Source organism: Delphinapterus leucas, chromosome 2, assembly GCF_059928025.1.
Source record: "Delphinapterus leucas isolate spDelLeu-1000000601 "Yukka" chromosome 2, BTC_Dleu_Yukka2, whole genome shotgun sequence".
In the NCBI taxonomy this organism is placed as follows: Eukaryota; Metazoa; Chordata; class Mammalia; order Artiodactyla; family Monodontidae; genus Delphinapterus; species Delphinapterus leucas.
Window position 1 is genome coordinate 62480288 of NC_143130.1, and position 21484 is coordinate 62501771.

The 21484-nt window shown below is 38.2% G+C and overlaps 1 protein-coding gene across 7 annotated transcripts in view; it reads right to left on the reverse strand.

Moving 5' to 3' along the window:
- Positions 1 to 21484, reverse strand: part of SCAPER (S-phase cyclin A associated protein in the ER) — a 494989-nt gene that overhangs the window by 371786 nt on the left and 101719 nt on the right. For 5 of the 7 annotated variants that reach the window (XM_030761728.2, XM_022580126.3, XM_022580128.3 and 2 more), the window contains exons 6-7: positions 4625 to 4725; positions 261 to 377 (exon numbers count right to left, since the gene is read on the reverse strand). In XM_030761728.2, the coding sequence (XP_030617588.1) occupies positions 261 to 377; positions 4625 to 4725 (218 nt within the window). The other 2 variants (XM_089906965.1, XM_089906964.1) reach the window with 2 other exon arrangements.

Here is a 21484-nt window from a genome sequence, read left to right on the forward strand (position 1 = left end):
CAAATCATTTAGCATGAAATATGTTTTATGAGTTTTAATTTTTGGATCCTAATTATGTTTGAATATATAACATTTCCTGAAACTTAAACTTTACTCTCCTGGATTTTTTTAACTTTTTATTCAAACAATTTCAAACATAAACAAAAACATATACATGGATATATTTATAGTGAAATACCAGTTTTATAATACTATATTACCCACAAAAAAATTATTTACTGTAATGCAAGCCTCAGTAGGCTTTTTTGAGTTCATCTCACCCAAAATTTAAGCTTCTTCGAGCATTTGACGTTACACTTATTCTATCTGTTGACGGACTTGGAATCACATGACGTCCTGGGGACATCTTCTTTACTTCCCATGCCAATGAAGTTGGTCTGCCAATTCAAGACATACAGCAGATTAACAGAGAAAAGGGGTGGCAGGGGGAGGGGTAATCTAATCTTTTCTCTTGGTTGTTAGTGCATGAAAACATAAGCAGGTCACAATTTTTCCCTAGCGCATTGTTTTCCAGAAAGTTACCACATTACCAGTAAGTAATCCCAGATGATGCATGGTCCAGGATTTTCCACCCACTACAGCATAGCAGCATAACCGTAATTATCTAAAAAAGGGCTATGGGGTTACAAAAACAGGATATAAACTACTTATATTTTAAAAGCTTCCATACACCCAGCTAAAAACACATTAAAAAGGCAATGGTACTAATTCTGGCTGCTTGCGTCTAATATCCTTGGAGAGCTAAGTGTGCAGAACCGAGATCAAGACAGAAATACAGTGGTGAGGGTTAAAATGTAGAATACACAGGAAAATATGAAGTCTTCGTCCTCTACCTCTTAATCACCTGTGAGAGTGACATCATAGACATTTCACTGCTCTTTGCTATAAAAGCTAACTCTTCCTCCTTCTTCACTGGCCCCACAACCAATCAGCTGATAGGATGCACAATCTCTACTAAAATGTTTTTTCCGAAGCAACATCTTCTTTATCCTTATGCCCTCAATCAGACCTCCATAACTCCCCAAATCTCCTTGCCTCTTACTTTCCATTTAATGTAGTGATTGTGATTTTTTTCCCATTAAAAAGTAAAATTTATTGTTAGAAAACAAGAAAATTCAGATAGATGATTATCCAAATAAAGTCTAAAGCTTTTGATAACTTATTGCTAAATTGCCTTTCAGAAAGGTTGTAACAAATTACACTTCCACCAGATGAAAAGTACCCATTTTACTTTAACGTTGCCAGTAGTTGGTATCTTGTCTTAGAATTTTCATTGGCTTGTGAAAGAGACAACATTGCTTGCAAAGCCTTAAGTATTTACTATCTGGCACTTTACAGAAAAAGTCTGCTGACTCCTGTGCTAGAGTTTCAGTCTTTGATGAGTTCTTTTTCCTACAAGGATGTCAATAAAGATGTTTAGTTGAAAAAAAACATTCACTGGCAAAACGGTATTTGCTTTTGTTTTTTAAATTATAATACACTTACTATCATTACAAGTGAGGCTGAACTTTTCCACCAGCCATTTAAACTTCATCTTTTGGGATTTGTACATTGGTATCTACTGCCCATTTTATCCACTGATACTTGCATCATTTTCTAATTGATTTGCAATCATTTACTACTACTACTACTATTATTATTACTATTATGGCTACAAATCTTGTCACATAGATGACATAACTTTTTCACTTGTAATTATTTTTTTATGTAGAAAGGCATATTTTCTTCCTGTTAAATCAAGCCTATCGATATTTTCCTTTGTGCTTTTTGCCTTTGTCTCACAAAGTCCTTACCCACAATAAAAATATATAAATATTTATACTTTCTTTTCTAAGCATGTACAACATCAGTTTTTACATTTACATTTCAAGTCTGGGTGAAATAAATTTTGATGCATGATTTGAGGAATGAAAGATGGATAACGCCATCTACAGGAAATTTAAGGTTGCTTTCTATATCTGGGAGCTGCCTCAGGAGGCAAAAAGGAGAAATGCTGATAAGTGCGTAAGTTAAAAGAGTTGCCTCAGGGCTTCCCTGGTGGCACAGTGGTTAAGAATCCACCTGCCAATGTAGGGGACACGTGTTTGAGCCCTGGTCCAGGAAGATCCCACATGCTGTGGAGCAAAGAAGCCCGTGCACCACAACTACTGAGCCAGCATTCCAGAGCCCACAAGCCACAACTACTGAAGCCCACGTGCCGCAACTACTGAAGCCCATGCGGCTAGAGCCTGTGCTCTGCAACAAGAGAAGCCACCGCAGTGAGAAGCCCACGCACCGCAATAAAGAGTAGCCCACGCTCGCCGCAACTAGAGAAAGCCCGCACACAGCAACGAAGACCCAACACAGCCATAAATAAATACGCAATGCAGCCATAAATAAATACGCAATGCAGCCATAAATAAATAAATAAATAAATAGTTGCCTCAAGTATATTTTTGTAGGACATGAATAGCTGTTGGACGTGGCCTCACAAGCTTTCTCAATACAATCTTCAACATAGCCACTGTTAGAGTTTGCAAGCAAGAAAATTAAAAAATCTAGTTAGCTTTTTTAATGCACTAATGGTTATATTACAGACCCTTTTTGGATATAAGGAACAGGAACTCCATCAAATTAAATAAAAAAGAAGAAAGTAATAAAGACTTATTGTAAGGATACAAACTGTAAAATGTCAAGGACATCCTCAAGGTGGCTCATGATTAGCCACCTGGAAGAGGCAGGCTTTAAAGCAACACTCTTAAACTCTCAAAGACCACATGATTTCTCTCATTTCTGCCTCTCTCTGTACATCTATTCCATTTTCTTTGAAATTGCTTTCCTCTGCTTATCTTTACAAGGGCAATACAGTCACCAATCACAGATCAGCGTGATGATCTCTTAACTTGGTTCAACCCAGTGAAGGAATGTAGCCCCCACCCCTGCCCAATCTAATCACCTATTACCAAGGCGTAAAGACGAAACTGCTTGTTACAAAGACAACTAGGCTTGATCCACCCAGGGACAGAGTAAAAAATTTTCATTGTGAGAAAAAAATATTAAAAGGCTCAACATATCATGGCTTCCTTGAATTTGGTTTCCTGGGAATCAAGGCTTCCTGGATTTGTCTCTTGGGATTCCTTCACTCTCTTGATTTCCCCCTGGGGCTGATACACTAGGATGGGATAAAAGATACGTTCTCTATTCTCTACAGGACGGTTCCACTCACTGAGGCTGAACCAAGGTTAAATCTAAGGGAAAGAGGCAGCCTAGGCCTGTTTTCTCTGGGTGAAAAGGCATCATTGTAGCTCCATGTGAACTGACCCATTTCACAAGGGCTCAGGTTTCACTTTTAAGTCTAAACGAAATAGTAAATTGTTCTTTTGCCTTTGCACATAACCAAAATGATACTAAATCCAGTTGGATTACCTATCTCTGGAATATCTCTCAACTCTCCCTAGTACCTTTACTCTAGTCTGAGTAGCCATCATCTATAAACTATACTGATGAATCTCAACCTTCCCACACTACAGCCAGAAAGATCTTATAAAAACACAAGCCTGGTATGTGGTTTCCTTACTTAAGAACCTTTACGGCTCAAAATAAAGTCTAAGGTTTTTATCATGTCTACAGAGTCCTATATAATCTGGTCTCACCCTACCTCTCTAGGCTCCTCTCATGCCACTTTTCCCCTGCTCTCTTCACTCCAGCCCTGCTAAACTTTAAATTCTTGACTAAACTGTGCTCTCTTCCACCTCCAGGATATCATACACCATCACCTCTACCTGCAATTACACTTTTCTTCTCTCCTTGTCAAGCTAACTGCTTCTTGATATTTCTGCCCCACTTAAATGTAACCTCCTCCTCCTTGGGGAAGCCCTCCTGGACTTAACAAACTGCATGATGGTGCATTTTCTTATACTCCCAAAGTATACTACATTTCTTTTGGATGACACTTTGTACACTAGTAAGTGTTTACTGTCAATGCACTGTGCACTTCATGAGGGCGGGGACTATGTCTGTTTTCTTCACCACAATAGTCCCAGAGCCTGACACACAGCACTCAGATGTTGTGTGCTGATTCCAAATGAAGGTTTCTAAAATACCTCTAATCTCTCATTATTCCCCTCATCTCATCAATTTTCCTCAGTGCCTACTACATTAAGAAATACTATACCTTTCCCTACATGCTGTCACTTCACACACTCTGCACGTCTATAGCTATCCTTATTTCCTTCATCTGAAAGGACAACCACTTTGTTAAAATCCATCACTTTCTTTAAACACTTCTGTATTTTCCATGAAATCTTTCCTGATCTATCCCCCAAAAGAAATACGACCCTGTCTTTCACTGAACATCTATAATAGTTTTTCATAGTAGTAAGTTCTATTTTATTCGACCTTTAGACTGAAAATTCATGAAAGGAGTAAATGTATCATATTAGGCAATTAAATTTCTGTACCAGATAAAAGTGCATTGTACTAGTAGGTACCCGATAAATACTTGTTACTTAACTTGAGAAATGCAGCTCCCAACTTTAAGATTTTTACACGTTTCAAATTAAGCTGAGATCAAGTTCACTGTCAATTTTAATAATTGTTTTTGAAACTGCTGTCTGCTATAAATATAAAGACCAGAATTCATTACCTGCTTTGAGCATCTGTCTTCTCTAGCTTTTCCTGAAGTTGAATCCAGTCAATCAACGCTTTGAAATCTCTTACATAATTATCCAGCATCATTAGCACCTCCTAATTCAAAACAAACAACAAACATTAGATTCCATTCTGAAACCAAAGAGTTTCAAGAAAAAATTTTAGAGTAAAAGGACTTAGGAATTAATATTTTTTACACTATATATACTCATTGAGGAAGCAGCAAAACCTACGGATATTTTTTTGAGGGGGGGTTGTTTTATTTTCATTCTCACTCTTTGGTAAGAAATTAGGTGAAGCTGACAGTCTAAAGACCAAGAAATGGTACTGATATTCCTTCTCAAGACTTTCTCAACTGACCATTTTTTTAACCTTTTTTTATTGTTAAATTTAATAAACAGAAAAGTGCACAAAACATAAATGTACACATGAAAAGATGCTCAACATCACTACTGGAGAAATGCAAATCAAAACTACAATGAGGTACCACCTCACACCAGTCAGAATGGCCATCATTACAAATTCTACAAACAATAAATGCTGGAGAGTTTGTGGAGAAAAGGGAAGCCTCCTGCACTGTTGGTGGGAATGTAAATTGATACAGCCACTATGGAGAACAGTATGGAGGTTCCTTAAAACTAAAACTAGAGCTACCATATGACCCAGTAATCCCACTCCTAGGCATGTATCCAGAAAAAAACATAATTCGAAAGGATACATGCACCCTGATGTTCACTGCAGCACTATTTACAACAGCCAGGACACGGAAGCAACCTAAATGGCCATCAACAGAGGAATGAATAAAGAAGATGTGGTATATATATACAATGGAATACTACTCAGCCATAAAGACGAACAAAATAATGCCATTTGCAGAGACGTGGATGGACCTAGAGATTGTCATACAGAATGAAGTAAGTCAGAAAGAGAAAAGTATTGTATATTAATGCATATATGTGGAATCTAGAAAAATGGTAGAGATGAACTTATTTGCAAAGCAGAAATAGAGTCACAGATGTAAAGAACAAACCTACGGATACCAAGGGGGGAAGGAGCATTGGAATGAATTGGGAGATTGGGACTGACATATATACACTATGTATAAAATAGATAAATAATGAGAAACTACTGTATAGCACAGGGAACTCTACTCAATGCTCTGTGGTGACCTAAATGGGAAGGAAATCTAAAAAAGCATGGATATATGTATGTATGTATGACTGATTCATTTTGCTGTACAGCAAGAAACTAACACAACATTGTAAAGCAACTATACTCCAATAAAATTTTTTAAAAAACAAACATAAATGTACAGATAAATTATTTCAAAGCAAGGAACCACGCAACCACCACCCAGGACAAAAAATTTATTAATATCAGTCTCTAAAAGTTCCCTGATGTCCCTCTCCGAATCACTATTCCACCCCTGTTCCAAAGTAACCACTGCTTTGACTTCTAATAGGTTAATTTTGCCTGATTTTGAAATTCACATAAATGAACACAGAGTATGTATTACTCTGTGGCTTCTTTTGTACGTTTACCACATTCATTCATATTGCAGAGTGTACCTGCGATTCATTTACTGACACTGTCCAAGGTCACTACTAAACAGTATTCTAATGTATTAATATTGGGTTAGCCAAAAGGTTCGTTTGTTTTTTTCCATAAGATGGCTCTAGTAGCACTTAGTTGTCTTTAACTTCATTCAAAACAATTTTGTTAGGCTGTATGTGACAGCTGTCATATCAGTGTGCATTTAAAAAAACACATCAAAACTGGTGAATTTTTGTGTAGCCATTTCAATACTGAAGATGGAAGAAAAAAAGCAACATTTTCGGTATTTTATGCTTTATTATTTTAAGAAAGGTAAAAACGCAGCTGAAACACAAAAAAAGATCTCTGCTGTGTATGGAGAAGTTGGCTGATGAAACGTGTCAAAAGTGGCTGATGAAATGTGTCAAAAGTGGTTTGCGAAGTTTCGTGCTGGAGATTTCTCACTGGATGATGCCCCATGGTCGGGTAGACCAGTTGAAGTTGATAGCAATCAAATCGAGACATTCGTTGAGAACAATCAGTTATACCACGTGGGAGATAGCCAACATACTCAAAATATCCAAATCGAGTGCCAAAAATCATTTGCAGCAGCTTGGTTATGTTAATCGCTTTGATGTTTGGGTTCCACATAACTTAAGCAAAAAAAACCCTCTTGACCATATTTCCACATGCGATTCTCTACTTAAATGTAATGAAAACATTCCGTTTTTAAAATAGATGAAAAGTGGATACTGTACAATAATGTGGAATGGAAGAGATCGTGGGACAAGTGAAATGAACCACCACCAACCACACCAAAGGCTGGTCTTCAACCATAGAAGGTGATGTTGTGTATATGGTGGAATTAGAAGGGAGTCCCCTATTATCCTCCTTCCGGAAAACCAAACAATTAATTCCAACAAGTACTGCTCCCAATTAGACCAACTGAAAGCAGCACTCGGCGAAAAGCATCCGGAATTAATCAACAGAAAACACATAATCTTCCATCAGGATAAAGCAAGACCGCATGTTTCTTTGATGACCAGGCAAAAACTGTTACAGCTTGTCTGGGAAGTTCTGATTCATCCACTGTATTCACCAGACACTGCATCTTCAGATTTCCATTTATTTCGTCTTTACAAAATTCTCTTAATGGAAAAAATTTCAATTCCCTAGAAGACTGTAAAAAGCACCTGGAAAAGCTCTTTGTTCAAAAAGATAAAAATAGTTTGGGGAAGATGGAATCATGAAGTTGTCTGAAAAATGGCAGAAGGTAGTGGAACAAAAGGGTGAATACATTTTTCAATAAAGTTCTTGGTGAAAATGAAAAATTTCTCTTTTATTTTTACTTAAAAACCGAAGATGGGACTTCCCTGGTGGTCCAGTGGTTAAGACATCACCTTCTAATGCAGGGGGTGCAGGTTCACTCCCTGGTCAGGGAGCTAAGATCCCACATGCCTTGCAACCAGAAAACCAAAACATAAAAACAGAAGCAATATTGTAACAAATTCAATACAGACTTTAAAAATGGTCCTCATGCAAAAAAATCTTTAAAAAAAAACAAAACCGAAGGCACTTTTTAGCCAACCCCAAATTTATTTATCCAGTTTATTGGTTGGTATTCATTTTAATATTTATTTATCCAATATTTACCCAATCTAATGTTGAAGATTTAAGTGATTTCCAAATTTGGGGTATTACAAATTATATGCTGTTATTCATGTACATGTCCTATGCATATGTGTATATATTTCTGTTGAGTGTATGACCAAGAGTGTAATTGCGGAGTCACAGATTAAGCATGTGTTCCACTTTATTTATTGTTTTAAGTTTATTTTATTTATTTTTGGCTGCTTCGTGTCTTAGTTGCAGCACGCGGGATCTTCATTGAGGCATGCGGGATCTTTCATTGCAGCACACAGGCTTCTCTCTAGCTGTGGTGTGTGGGTTTCCTCTTCTCTGGTTGTGGCACACAGGCTCCAGGGCGCGTAGCCTCTGTAGTTGTGGCGGGCGGGTTTCAGAGTGCATGGGCTCTGTAGTTTGTGGCACGCAGGCTTTCTAGTTGAGGCGCGTGAGCAAAGCAGTTGTGACACATAGGCTTACCTGCCCCGCGGCATGTGGGATCTTAGTTCCCTGACCAGGGACTAAACCCGCGTCCCCTGCATTGTAAGGCGGATTCGTTACCACTGGACCACCAGGGAAGTCCCAATGTTCCACTTTAGTATATAATACCAAACTGTTTTCCAAAGTGGTTGCCACTCCCGCCAGCAGTCTATGTGAACTCTACTTGCTGCACACCCTCACCTACACTTGGTATTGTCCATTTGGGGTCTTCTTTGTTTTTAACCTGAGCCATTCTGGTTGATGGGGGTGTAATGGTTTCATTTTGGTTTTAGTATGTATTTCTCTGATTACTAATGATTCTCAGCACTTTTTCATATGCTTCCTGGCCATCCTCTTTTTGTGAAGTGCCTATTCAAGACACTTCCCATTTTTCTAGAGTGTCAACTGTCTTTCTCTTTTTGATGTGTAGAAGTTCTTCACATTTTTTGGATATGTGTCTTTTGTTGATTATATGTGCAGCACATATATACTTGCCTTTTCACCCTCCTAATGGAATGGAATTTTTGATGAACAGAAATTCCTAATTTAAGGTAGTCTCATTTATGAGCCTTTCACCTAAAGACTGAGGTAGCAATCTTTTCCTACCACAAGGTCAGGAAGATATTCTCCAAAATTATCTTTTAGAGCATGGGTCTATTTCTAGAATCTCTCCTCTGTTACACTGGTCTGTTTATCTATTCTTATACCAGTACCAAACTATCATACGTTGCTACAGCTCTAAAGTAAATCTCAAAACTCAGTAAATTCTCCAACTGTATCTTTGACTTCAAAGTTGTCTAGGCTAATTCCAGGCTTTTGCATTTCCATATAGATTTTAGAATCAGCGTGTCAATTTCTCAGGGGAAAAAAATCAGAATTTTCATTGCATTTGCATTGATTCTATAGATGACCTGGAAGAAAACCAACATTTTTATAACATTGTTTTTCTAGTCTATGAACAGATCTATAGCTCCATATATTTATCTTACTCAATGTGTCTCAGTAACGTATTACACTTTTCTGTGTAGAGGTCTTACACATCTTCTGTTAGATTTAACCCTAAGAATAAATGGAAGTTGTTTTAAAGTTTTTCTTTTTCAGTTACTGTTGATTTTTTTATTTTGAACTTGTATCCAGCAACTTTAACTCACTCAATACTTCTAATAGCTAATCTTTAGATTCTTCTGGACTTCATAAATATACATATATACATACATACATATATATATATATATATAATCTGTGAATAATGACATATCTATTTTTCTCCCTAAGCCTTATACCTTTTATGTCTTATTCTTGTATTCCTCTGCTGGCTAAAATCTTAAGTACAAGGTTGAACAGAAATAAGGTTAGCAGCCTTTCTTGTCTCATTCACAACTGCAGAAGGAAAGCTCTCAACATTTCACCATTAAGTACGATGTTTACTCTAGAATTTTTGGAAGATTCCTTATATCAGTAAGGATGTTCCCTTTTATTCCCAGTTTGCTAGTTTTATCATGAATGGGTGCTGAACTTCATCAAATATTTTTCCTAAATCTACTGAGACAATATGATTTTTCATCTTCACTCATCTAATTTGGTAAATAACATTAATTTCATATTCAAATGTTAAAGGAACACTGCAGGACTGGAAGGAATCTGACTTGATTGTGATGTAGTGTCTAATTTTCAAATAACCAGATTTGATACATCATTATATGGTTTAGGACTTGTGCACTCTGTACTCCAGAGTGGCCTGTATTTTCCTTTCTCATAAGTGCTTTCGTTATCAAAATTATGCTGGAAAGAATTCTCTATTTTTCTAGGTTCTAGAAGAATTTGCATAATACTGGCACTTTTTCCTCAATTTTAAAAATTGAGATATAATTCATACACCATAAAACTCACCATTTTGAATTATACAATTCAGAGTTGTGCAACATACATGCAAAGAGTTGTGCAACTATCTAATTCCAGAACATTTTCATCACCCCCAAAAGAAACCATAAGCAGTCACTCCCTTTGCTCCCCTCTCTCCAGGCTTGGAAACCACTAATCAACTTTCTGTCTCTATGGATTGGCCTGTTCTGGACATTTCATATAAACAGCATCATACAATATGTGGTCTTTTGAGGCTGGCTTCTTTTACTTAGTATAATGTTTTCAACGTTTTTCCACCGGGTAGCATGTATCCGTACTTCATTCCTTTTTATAACTAAATAATTGCATGAATAAACACACTTGCTTATTCACTTGTCAGCTCATGGATATTCAGGTTGTTTCCACTTTTTGCCTATTATGAATAATGCTGCTATGTACATTCATGTACAAGTTTTTATGTGAACACATGCTTCAAATTCTCTTGGGTGTATAACTGGAAGTGGATTTACAGGGCCATATGGTAACTCGAAGTTTAACATTTAATATTAACGACCAAACTTTTTTCCACAACAGCTGTACCATTTTACATTGTTATCAGCAATATGAGAGGGTTCTATATTCTTCATATCCTTGCCGAGATTTGCTATTTTCTAACTTCTTGATACTAGTCAACAAAAAGAGGATAAAGTGGTATTATTGTTGTTATTTGAAATTCCCTGATGACTAAAAACGTTGAGCATATATTCATGTGCTTATTGGACATTTGTATATCTTCTTTGGAGAAATGTTTATTCAAATTCTTTTTTTTTACATATTTATGGGAATATAATTGCATTACAATGGTGTGTTAGCTTCTGCTTTATAACAGAGTGAATCAGCTATACATATGCATATATCCCCATATGCCTTCCCTCTTGCGCCTCCCTCCCACCCTCCCTATCCCACCCCTCTAAGTGGCCACAAAGTACTGAGCTAATCTCCCTGTGCTATGCGGCTGTTTCCCACTAGCTATCTATTTTACATTTGGTAGTGTATACATGTCCATGCCACTCTCTGACTTTGTCCCAGCTTACACTTCCCCTTCCCCATGTCCTCAAGTCCATTCTCTACATCTGCGCCTTTACTCCTGTCCTGCCCCTAGGTTCTTCATAACCAACTTTTTTTAGATTCCATATATATGTGTTAGCATATGGTATTTGTTTTTCTCTTTCTAACTTACTTCACTCTGTATGACAGACTCTAGGTCCATCCACCTCACTACAAACAACTCAATTTGGTTTCTTTTTATGGCTGGGTAATATTCCATTGTATGTATGTGCCACATCTTCTTTATCCATTCATATGTCGATGGACACTTAGGTTGCTTCCATGTCCTGGCTGTTGTAAATAGAGCTGCAGTGAACACTGTGGTACATGACTCTTTTTGAATTATGGTTTTCTCAGGGTGTATGCCCAGTAGTGGGGTTGCTGGGTCATATGGTAGTTCTATTTTTAGTTTTTTAAGGAACCTCCATACTGTTCTCCATAGTGGCTGTATCAATTTACATTCCCACCACCAGTGCAAGAGGGTTCCCTTTTCTCCACACCCTCTCCAGCATTTATTGATTCTAGATCTTTTGATGATGGCCATTCTGACTGGTATGAGGTGACATCTCATTGTAGTTTTGATTTGCATTTCTCTAATGATTAGTGATGTTGAGAATCCTTTCATCTGTTTGTTGACAATCTGTATATCTTCTTTGGAGAAATGTCTATTTAGGTCTTCTAGCCATTTTTGGATTGGGTTTTTTTTTTTGATATTGAGCTGCATGAGCTGCTTGTAAAATTTGGAGATTAATCCTTTGAGAGTTGCTTCATTTGCAAATATTTTCTCCAATTCTGAGGACTGCCTTTTCATCCTGTTTATGTTTTCCTTTGCTGTGCTAAAGCTTTTAAGTTTCATTAGGTCTCATTTGTTTATTTTTGTTTTTATTTCCATTTCTCTAGGAGGTGGGTCAAAAAGGATCTTGCTGTGATTTATGACAGAGAGTGTTCTGCCTATGTTTTCCTCTGAGAGTTTTACACTGTCTGGCCTTATATTTAGGTCGTTAATCCATTTTGAGTTTATTTTTGTGTATGGTGTTAGGGAGTGTTCTAATTTCATTCTTTTACACGTAGCTGTCCAGTTTTCCAAGCACCACTTATTGAGTAGGCTGTCTTTTTTCCATTGTATATTCTTGCCTCCTTTATCGAAAATAAAGTGACCATATGTGAGTGGGTTTACCTCTGGGCTTTCCAGCCTGTTCTACTGATCTATATTTCTGTTTCTATGCCAGTACCATACTATCTTGATTACTACAGATTTGTAGTATAGTCTCAAGTCCGGGAGCCTGATTCCTCCAGCTCCGTTTTTCTTTCTCAAGATTGCTTTGGCTATTCAGGGTCTTTTGTGTTTCCATACGAATTGTGAGTTTTGTTCTATTTCTGTGAAAAATGCCATTGGTAGTTTGATAGGGAATGCATTAAATCTGTAGATTGCTTTGGGTAGCATAGTCATTTTCGCAATGTTGATTCTTCCAGTCCAAGAACATGCTATATCTCTCCATCTGTTGGTACCGGCTTTAACTTCTTTCATCAGTGTCTTACAGTTTTCTGCAATAAAGGTCTTTTGTCTCTTTAGGTAGGTTTATTCCTAGGTATTGTGTTCTTTTTGTTGCAGTGGTAAATGAGAGTATTTCCTTAATTTCTCTTTCCGGTTTTTCATCATTAGTGTATAGGAATGCAAGAGATTTCTGGCTATTAATTTTGTATCCTGCTACTTTACCAAATTCATTGATTAGTTCTAATAGTTTTCTGGTAGAGTCTTCAGGATACTCTATGCATAGTATCATGTAATCTTCAAACATTGACAGCTTTACTTCTTCTTTTCCTATTTGGATTCCTTTTATTTCTTTTTCTTCTCTGATTGCTGTGGCTAAAACTTCCAAAACTATGGTGAATAATCTTGGTGAGAGTGGGCAACCTGTCTTGTTCCTGATCTTACTGGAAATCGTTTCAGTTTTTCACCATTGAAAACGATGTTGGCTGTGGGTCGGTCATATATGGCCTTTATTATGTTGAGGTAAGTTCCCTCTATACCCACTTTCTGGAGGATTTTTCTCATAAACGGGTGTTGAATTTTGTTGAAAGCTTTTTCTACATGACTTGAGTTTATCATATAGTTTTTATTCTTCAGTTTGTTAATATGGTGTATCACATTGATTGATTTGCGTATATTGAAGAATCTTTGCATTCCCGGTATACACCCCACTTCATCATGGTGTATGATCCTTTTAATGTGCTGTTGGATTCTGTTTGCTAGTATTTTCTTTTTTTTTCTTTTTGTGGTACGCGGGCCTCTCACTGTTGTGGCCTCTCCCGTTGTGGAGCACAGGCTCCGGACACACAGGCTCAGCGGCCATGGCTCACGGGCCCAGCCACTTCATGGCATGTGGGATCTTCCCGCAACAGGGCATGAACCCATGTCCCCTGCACCAGCAGGCGGACTCTCAACCACTGCACCACCAGGGAAGCCCTGTTGGCTAGTATTTTGTTTAGGATTTTTGCATCTATGTTCATCAGTGATATTGGCCTGTAGTTTTCTTTGTGACATCTTTGTCTGGTTTTGGTATCAGGGCGATGGTGGTCTCATAGAATGAGTTTGGGAGTGTTCCCCCTTCTGGTAAATTATGGAACAGTTTGAGAAGGAGAGGTGTTAGCTCTTCTCTAAATGTTTGATAGAATTCACCTGTGAAGCCATCTGGTCCTGCGCTTTTGTTTGTTGGAAGATTTTTAATCACAGTCTCAATTTCAGTGCTTGTGATTGGTCTGTTTATATTTTCTATTTCTTCCTGGTTCAGTCTCGGAAGGTTGTGCTTTTCTAACAATTGGTTCATTTCTTCCAGGTTGTCCATTTTATTGGCATAGAGTTGCTTGTAGTAATCTCTCATGATCCTTTGTATTTCTGCAGTGTCACTTGTTACTTCTCCTTTTTCATCTCTAATTCTATTGATTTGAATCTTCTCCTCTTTTTGTTGATGAGACTGGCTAATGGTTTATCAATTTTGTTTATCTTCTCTAAGAACCAGCTTTTAGTTTTCCTGATCTTTGCTACTGTTTCCTTCATGTCTTTTGCATTTATTTCTGATCTGATCTTTATGATTCTTTCCTTCTGCTAACTTTGGGGTTTTTTTGTTCTTCTTTCTCTAAGTGCTTTAGGTGTAAGGTTAGATTGTTTATTTGAGATGTTTCTTGAGGTAGGATTGATGTGCTATAAACTTCCCTCTTACAGCTGCTTTTGCTGCATCCCATAGGTTTTGGGTTGTCGTGTTTTCATTGTCATTTGTCTCTAGGTATTTTTTGATTTCCTCTTTGATTTCTTCAGTGATCTCTTGGTTATTAAGTATTGTTTAGCCTCCATGTGTTTGTATTTTTTTACAGAATTTTTCCAGTAATTGATTTCTAGTCTCATAGTGTTGTGGTCAGAAAAGGTACTTGATAACGATTTCTAATTTCTTAAATTTACCAAAGCTTGATTTGTGACCCAGGATATGATCCTGGAGAATGTTCCATGAGCACGTGACAAGAAAGTGTATTCTGTTGTTTTTGGATGGAATGTCCTATAAATATCAATTAAGTCCATCTTGTTTAATGTATCATTTAAAGCTTGTGTTTCCTTATTTATGTTCATTTTGGATGATCTATCCATTGGTGAAAGTGGGGTGTTAAAGTCCCCTACTATAACTGTGTTACTGTCAATTTCTTCTTTTATGGCTGTTAGCATTTGCCTTATGTATTGAGGTGCTCCTTCGTTGCGTGTATAAATATTTACTATTGTTATATCTTCTTCTTGGATCGATCCCTTGATCATTATGCAGTGTCCATCGTCATCTCTGGTAATAGTCTTAAAGTCTATTTTGTCTGATATGAGAATTGCTGCTCCAGCTTTCTTTTGATTTCCATTTGCATGGAATAACTTTTTCCATCCCCTCACCTTCAGTTTGTATGTGTCCCTAGGTCTGAAGTGGGTCTCTTGTAGACAGCATATATATAGGTCTTGTTTTTGTATCCATTCAGCTAGTCTATGTCTTTTGGTTGAAGCACATAATCCATTTACATTTAAGGTAATTATCAATATGTATGTTTCTATTACCATTTTCTTAATTGTTTTGGGTTTGTTATTCTAGGTTTTTTCCTTCTCTTGTGTTTCCTGCCTAGAGAAGATCCTTTAGCATTTGATGTAAAGCTGGTTAGGTGGTGCTGAATTCCCCTAACTTTTGCTGTCTTTAAAGGTTTTAGTTTCTCCATCAAATCTGAATGAGATCCTGGCTGCTTAGAGTAACCTTGTTTGTAGGTTTTTTCCTTTCATCACTCTAAATATGTCCTGCCACTCCCTTCTGGCTTGCAGAGTTTCTGCTGAAAGATCAACTGTTAACCTTATGGGGATTCCCTTGTATGTTATTTGTTGTTTTTCCCTTGCTGCTTTTAATATTTTTCCATGTTTTTAATTTTTGATAGCTTGATTAATATGTGTCCTGGCCTGTTCTCCTTGGATTTATCCTGTATGGGACTCTCTGCACTTCCTGGACTTGATTAACTATTTCCTTTCCCATGTTACGGAAGTTTTTAACTATAATCTCCTCAAATATTTTCTCAGTCCCTTTCTTCTTCTTTTCTTCCTCTGGGACCCCTATAATTCGAATGTCGGTGCGTTTAATTTTGTCCCAGAGGTCTCTGAGACTGCCCTCAATTCTTTTCATTCTTTTTTCTTTATTCTGCTTTGCTGTAGTTATTTCCACTATTTTATCTTCCAGGTCACTTCTCTGTTCTTCTGCCTCAGCTTTTCTGCTATTAATTCCTTCTAGAGAATTTTTAATTTCATTTATTGTGTTGTTCATCATTGTTTGTTTGCTCTTTAGTTCTTCTAGGTCCTTATTAAACATTTCTCATATTTTCTCCACTCTATTTCCAGGATTTTGGATATTTACTATCATTACTCTGAATTCTTTTTCAAGTAGACTGCCTATTTCCTCTTCATTTCTTTGGTCTGGTGGGTTTTTACCTTGCTCCTTCATCTGCTGTGTGTTTCTCTGTCTTGTCATCTTGCTTAACTTACTGTGTTTGGGGTCCCCTTTTTCTGGCTGCAGGTTTGTAGTTCCAGTTGTTTTTGGTGTCTACCCCCAGTGGGTAAGGTTGGTTCAATGGGTTGTGTAGGCTTCCTGGTGGAGGGGACTAGTGCCTGTGTTCTGGTGGATGAGGCTGGATCTTGTCTTTATGTTGAGGAAGACCGCGTCCGGTGGTGTGTTGGGGGTGTCTATGACTTTATTATGATTTTAGGCAGCCTCTCTGATAATGGGTGGTGTTGTGTTCCTGTCCTGCTACTCATTTGGCATAGGGTGTCCAGCACTGTAGCTTGCTGGTCGTTGAGTGGAGCTGAGTCTTAGCATTGAGATGGAGATCTCTGGGAGAACTTTCACCATTTGATATTACATGGAGCCAGGAGGTCTCTGGTGGACCAATATCCTGAACTTGGCTCTCCCACCTCCCACCTGTGCCTCCCAGAGGCACAGGCCTGACACCCGGCTGGAGCACCAAGACCCTGTCAGCCACACAGCTCAGAAGAACATGGAGAGCAAAAGAAAGAAAGAAAGAAAAAAATAAAATAGTTATTAAAATATAAATAATTATTAAAAATTTAAAAAATTAAGAAGAAAAAAAAGAAAACAAAAAAACAGGTAGAAGAGAGCAACCAAACTGGAAAACAAATCCACCAATAATAACAAGTGCTAAAAACTATACTTAAAAAAAAAAACAAAAAAAAAAACGGACAGACAGAACCCTAGTACAAATGGTAAGAGCAAAGCTATACAGATAAAATCACACAAAGAAGCATACACATTCAGAAAAAGAGAAAAAGGAAAAAATATATATATATTGCTGCTCCCAAAGTCCACCACCTCAATTTTGGGATGATTCGTTGTCTAGTCAGGCATTACACAGATGCAGGGTACATCAAGTAGGTTGTGGAGATTTAATCTACTCCTGAGGCCGCTGGCAGAGATTTCCCTTTCTCTTTTTTGTTCACACAGCACCTGGGGTTCAGCTTTGGATGTGGCCCCGCCTCTGCGTGTAGGTCTCCTGAGGGCGTCTGTTCTTCACTCAGACAGGACGGGGTTAAAGTAGCAGCTGATTAGGGGGCTCTGGCTCACCCAGGCCGGGGTGGAGGGAGGGTTATGGAATACGGGGCGAGCCTGCGGCAGCAGAGGCCGATGTAAAGTTGCACCAGCCTGAGGCACATCATGTGTTCTCCCGGGGAAGCTGTCCCTGGATCACGAGACCCTGGCAGTGGCGGGCTGCACAGGCTCTCCCGAGGGGAGGTGTAGATAGTGACCTGTGCTTGCACACAGGATTCTTGGTGGCTGCAGCAGCAGCCTTAGCATTTCATGCCCACCTCTGGTGTCCCTGCTAATAGCTGCGGCTCACGCCTGTCTCTGGAGCTCGTTTAGGCAGTGCTCTGAATCCCCTCTCCTTGCGCACCCTGAAACAATGGTCTCTTGCCTCTTAGCCAGGTCCAGACTTTTTCCCGGACTCCCTCTGGCTATCTGTGGTGCACTAGGCCCCTTCAGGCTGTGTTCACGCAGCCAACCCCAGTCCTCTCTCTGGTATCTGACCTCTGACCTCTGAAGAAGCCAGAGCCTCATCTTCCAGCCCCCACCCGTCCCGGAGGGTGAGCAGACAAGCCTCTCAGGCTGGTGAGTGCTGGTCCGCACCGATCTTCTGTGCGCGAAACTCTCCACTTTGCCCTCTGCACTGCTGTTGCTGCGCTCTCCTCCATGGCTCCAAAGCTTCCCCCCACCAGCCCCCATCTCTCAAGGGGCTTCCTAGTGTGTGGAAACTTTTCCTCCTTCGCAGCTCCCTCCCAGTGGTGCAGGTCCCATCCCTGTTCTTTTGCCTGTTTTTTTTTTTCTTTTGCCCTACCCAGGTATGTGGGGAGTTTCTTGCCTTTTGGGAAGTCTGAGGTCTTCTGCCAGCGTTCAGTAGGTGTTCTGTAGGAGTTGCTCCACATGTAGATGTATTTCTGATGTATTTGTGGGGAGGAAGGTGATCTCCACGTCTCACTGTTCCGACATCTTGAAGGTCTCTCCTATTTAAATTCTTTGCCTATTTTTTAACTGGGTCATTTGTCCCTTTTATTGTTGGACTGTAGGAGTTCTTCATATATTCTGTATATTAGACTGTTATCAGACATATGGTTTGAAAATATTTTCTCTCATTCTGTGAGTTGTCTTTTGACTTAATAGTGTTGGCTTAATAGTGTCCTATAACACACATAAGTTTTTACTTCTGTTGAAGTTCAATTTACATATTTTTAATTTAATTATTTGTGCTTTGGGTATCATATCTAAGAAACTATTGCCCAGTCCAAGGTTACAAAGATTTCCACCTATGTTTTCTTCAAATAGTTTTATAGTTTTATCTCTTACAGTTAGGTCTTTGCTCCATTTTCAGTTAATTTTTTGCACATGGTGTGAGGTAGGTATCCAAATTCATTATTTGTGTGTGGATGTCTAGTTGTCCCAGCACCATGTGTTGAAAACACTATTCTTTCCCCATGAAATAGTCTTGGCACCCCTGTCAAAAAAACAGTGGCCACAGATGTGTGGATTTATTTCTAGGCTCTCAATGTTATTGCATTGATCTATATGTCTATCATTGTTCTGGTAACTTACTGCTTTGATTATTATAACTTTGAAGTAAGTTTTGAATTCAGGAAGTGTGGGTCCTTCAAACCACTCACATTTTACCAACTGCCCCACTACTGTACGTTAGAGAAAAAAATAATCTAATCCAGGATCCAGTCGAGGATCAGGCTTTGCATTTAATTGTCCTGTCCGCTTAGTTCTGCTACAGTTCTTCCTCAGTCTTTCATGACCTCATATTTATAAAGGATACAGGCCAGTTATTTCATAATATGTCAATCAATTTCAGGTCAAATTAAATTATCAGGAATATCACATTTCTGATGTTGTGGTCTTAGTGCATTATTTTAAAAGGTACCTGGGGCTTCCCTGGTGGCGCAGTGGTTAAGAATCTGCCTGCCAATGCAGGGGGCACGGGTTCAAGCCCTGGTCCAGGAAGATCCCACATGCCACAGAACAACTAAGCCCATACGCCACAACTACTGAGCCTGTGCTCTAGAACCCGCGAGCCACAACTACTGAAGCCCACGTCCCTAGAGCCTGTGCTCCACAACAAGAGAAGCCACCGCAATGAGAAGCCTGCACATCACAACAAAGAGTAGCCCCCATTCGCCGCAACTAGAGAAAAGCCCACGCACAGCAACGAAGGCCCAATGCAGCCAAAAATAAATAAATAAAAGGACACCTGCTATGTATATGTCCTATTACTGGTGATAATAACCTTGATGATTTGATTAAGTGGTATCTACCAACTCCCCCACCTAAACTTCCTATTTTTCTTTGTAATTAATATTTTATAGAGAGCTATTTTGTGACTATATAAATATCCTGTTCTTCAACTAAATTTCACCCACTAATTTAAGATCCATTGGTGATTCTTGCCTGAATAAATTATTATAATAGTTGCTAAATGATGATTTTCTAATTCCATCATTCCCTCTACATTTACTACTTAGCATCCTATTGTAGGAAAGGTGCTGTCCCTTCTCCCTCATTTGCCTATTTATTCATTTAGTTATTCGTAACAGTATGGATTCATCAATTCCTACATTATTGAATGATCCATTACTATATTTGTTTTGATGCTCAAATTGTCCCAGATTTGGACAATCGGAAGCCCTTAATGCTGGCTCCTATGTATTTCTGACATGTCCCCATTATATCAGAGCATTCCCTAGCTTTCTGTCACAAAAAGAATTTTCAGGCTCATCTTGTATTTTCCCTGCCCCTGCTCTGGAACCAGCCATTCCTCTAAGAAGCTCTAGTTCCTCTTATTGGAGAATGGTATCTTGACCACAATTAGGTGTTTAATGTGCTCACTGGTACTGGTGTGTCAACGCTTCAAGGTGCTCCCAGTAGACAATAGAAATATATATATATATTTTATAAACACACACACATATATGTATAGTTTACTTTTTTCCCCTAACTTCTTGAGCTGGATACTAAGATCATTGGCTTTTAGCCTTTATTTCATTTCAATTATATGCATTTTAGCACTATAAAGTTTCCTTTAAGCAGGACTTAGGCTCCATCTCACATATATTGTTTTTGTTATCATTCAGTTCAAAATATTTTCTAATTTCTATTGTAACTTCTTCTTTGATCAATGGATTATTCAGAAGTGTTTTGCTGAGGCTTCCCACTAAGGATTTCTATCTTTTCCTGGATCACGCCCCTATAATTCTCCCCTGCTTAAGAATTCTTCCCTCTCCTAAGCTGTCTGTAGATTTGTTATTTATCACCTAGCACTTCCAGTCCTCAGAGAGAGAGAGTTGACCTGAATTTTCTATTCCATCTCTAGTAGAAGTGAAAACCCCTCTACCCAAACATTTTTACCAGTGATTTTCATAAAGCAATACAGGGTATGCTCATCTAATATACAGGTGAAATAAATCTATGGTAGACAACAGAATTCGAAAAATATATAAATCTGCACTGTTCAATATGGTAATCACTTGCCACATGCGGCTATTAAGTACATGAAAAGTAGCTCATCTGAACTTAGACTTGGACCAAAAGAAAAGGAATGTAAAATACCTTAATGTTCATACTAAAAAATAGTAATAATGGTCATACTGATTACATGTTGAAATAATTTTGATGTATTGGGTTAAATTTAAAATATTACTTAATGTTTCTTTTTGCCTTTTTAATGTAACAAATAGAAAGATTAAAAGTACATATGTGGCTCACATTATATTTCTATTGGGCGGCACTGATCTTGACAGGCTACAATAACTTGGCAAATCTAAAAAGATGAGATTTTTAAATGATAAATTTCTGATTCTACCCTTTGATCCAGTAACTAACTGTACAAGTAAAAGATTGGGGGGAGGTTGGTCTTAACAACACATGACACATATAAAAAGACTGGAATTTTATTTGACACTAAACTCAAGTTGAGTAAATAGTTTGCTGAGCGAGAGGAAAAAGTAAATAAGGCCTCACACTTCAATAATACAAGGATAACAGCAACTATGAAAAGGCTGTGAGTCTCACCAGCACAAGGTAAAATGAGACCATTTCCTCTGTGGGATTTCCATTTGTATTAAACATTTTTTATTGCTAACCAGAATTTTCACTCCCTTTCCAGTTTGGGGAATTGGGTTCTTGCACAGATGTAAAAGGAGAAGATC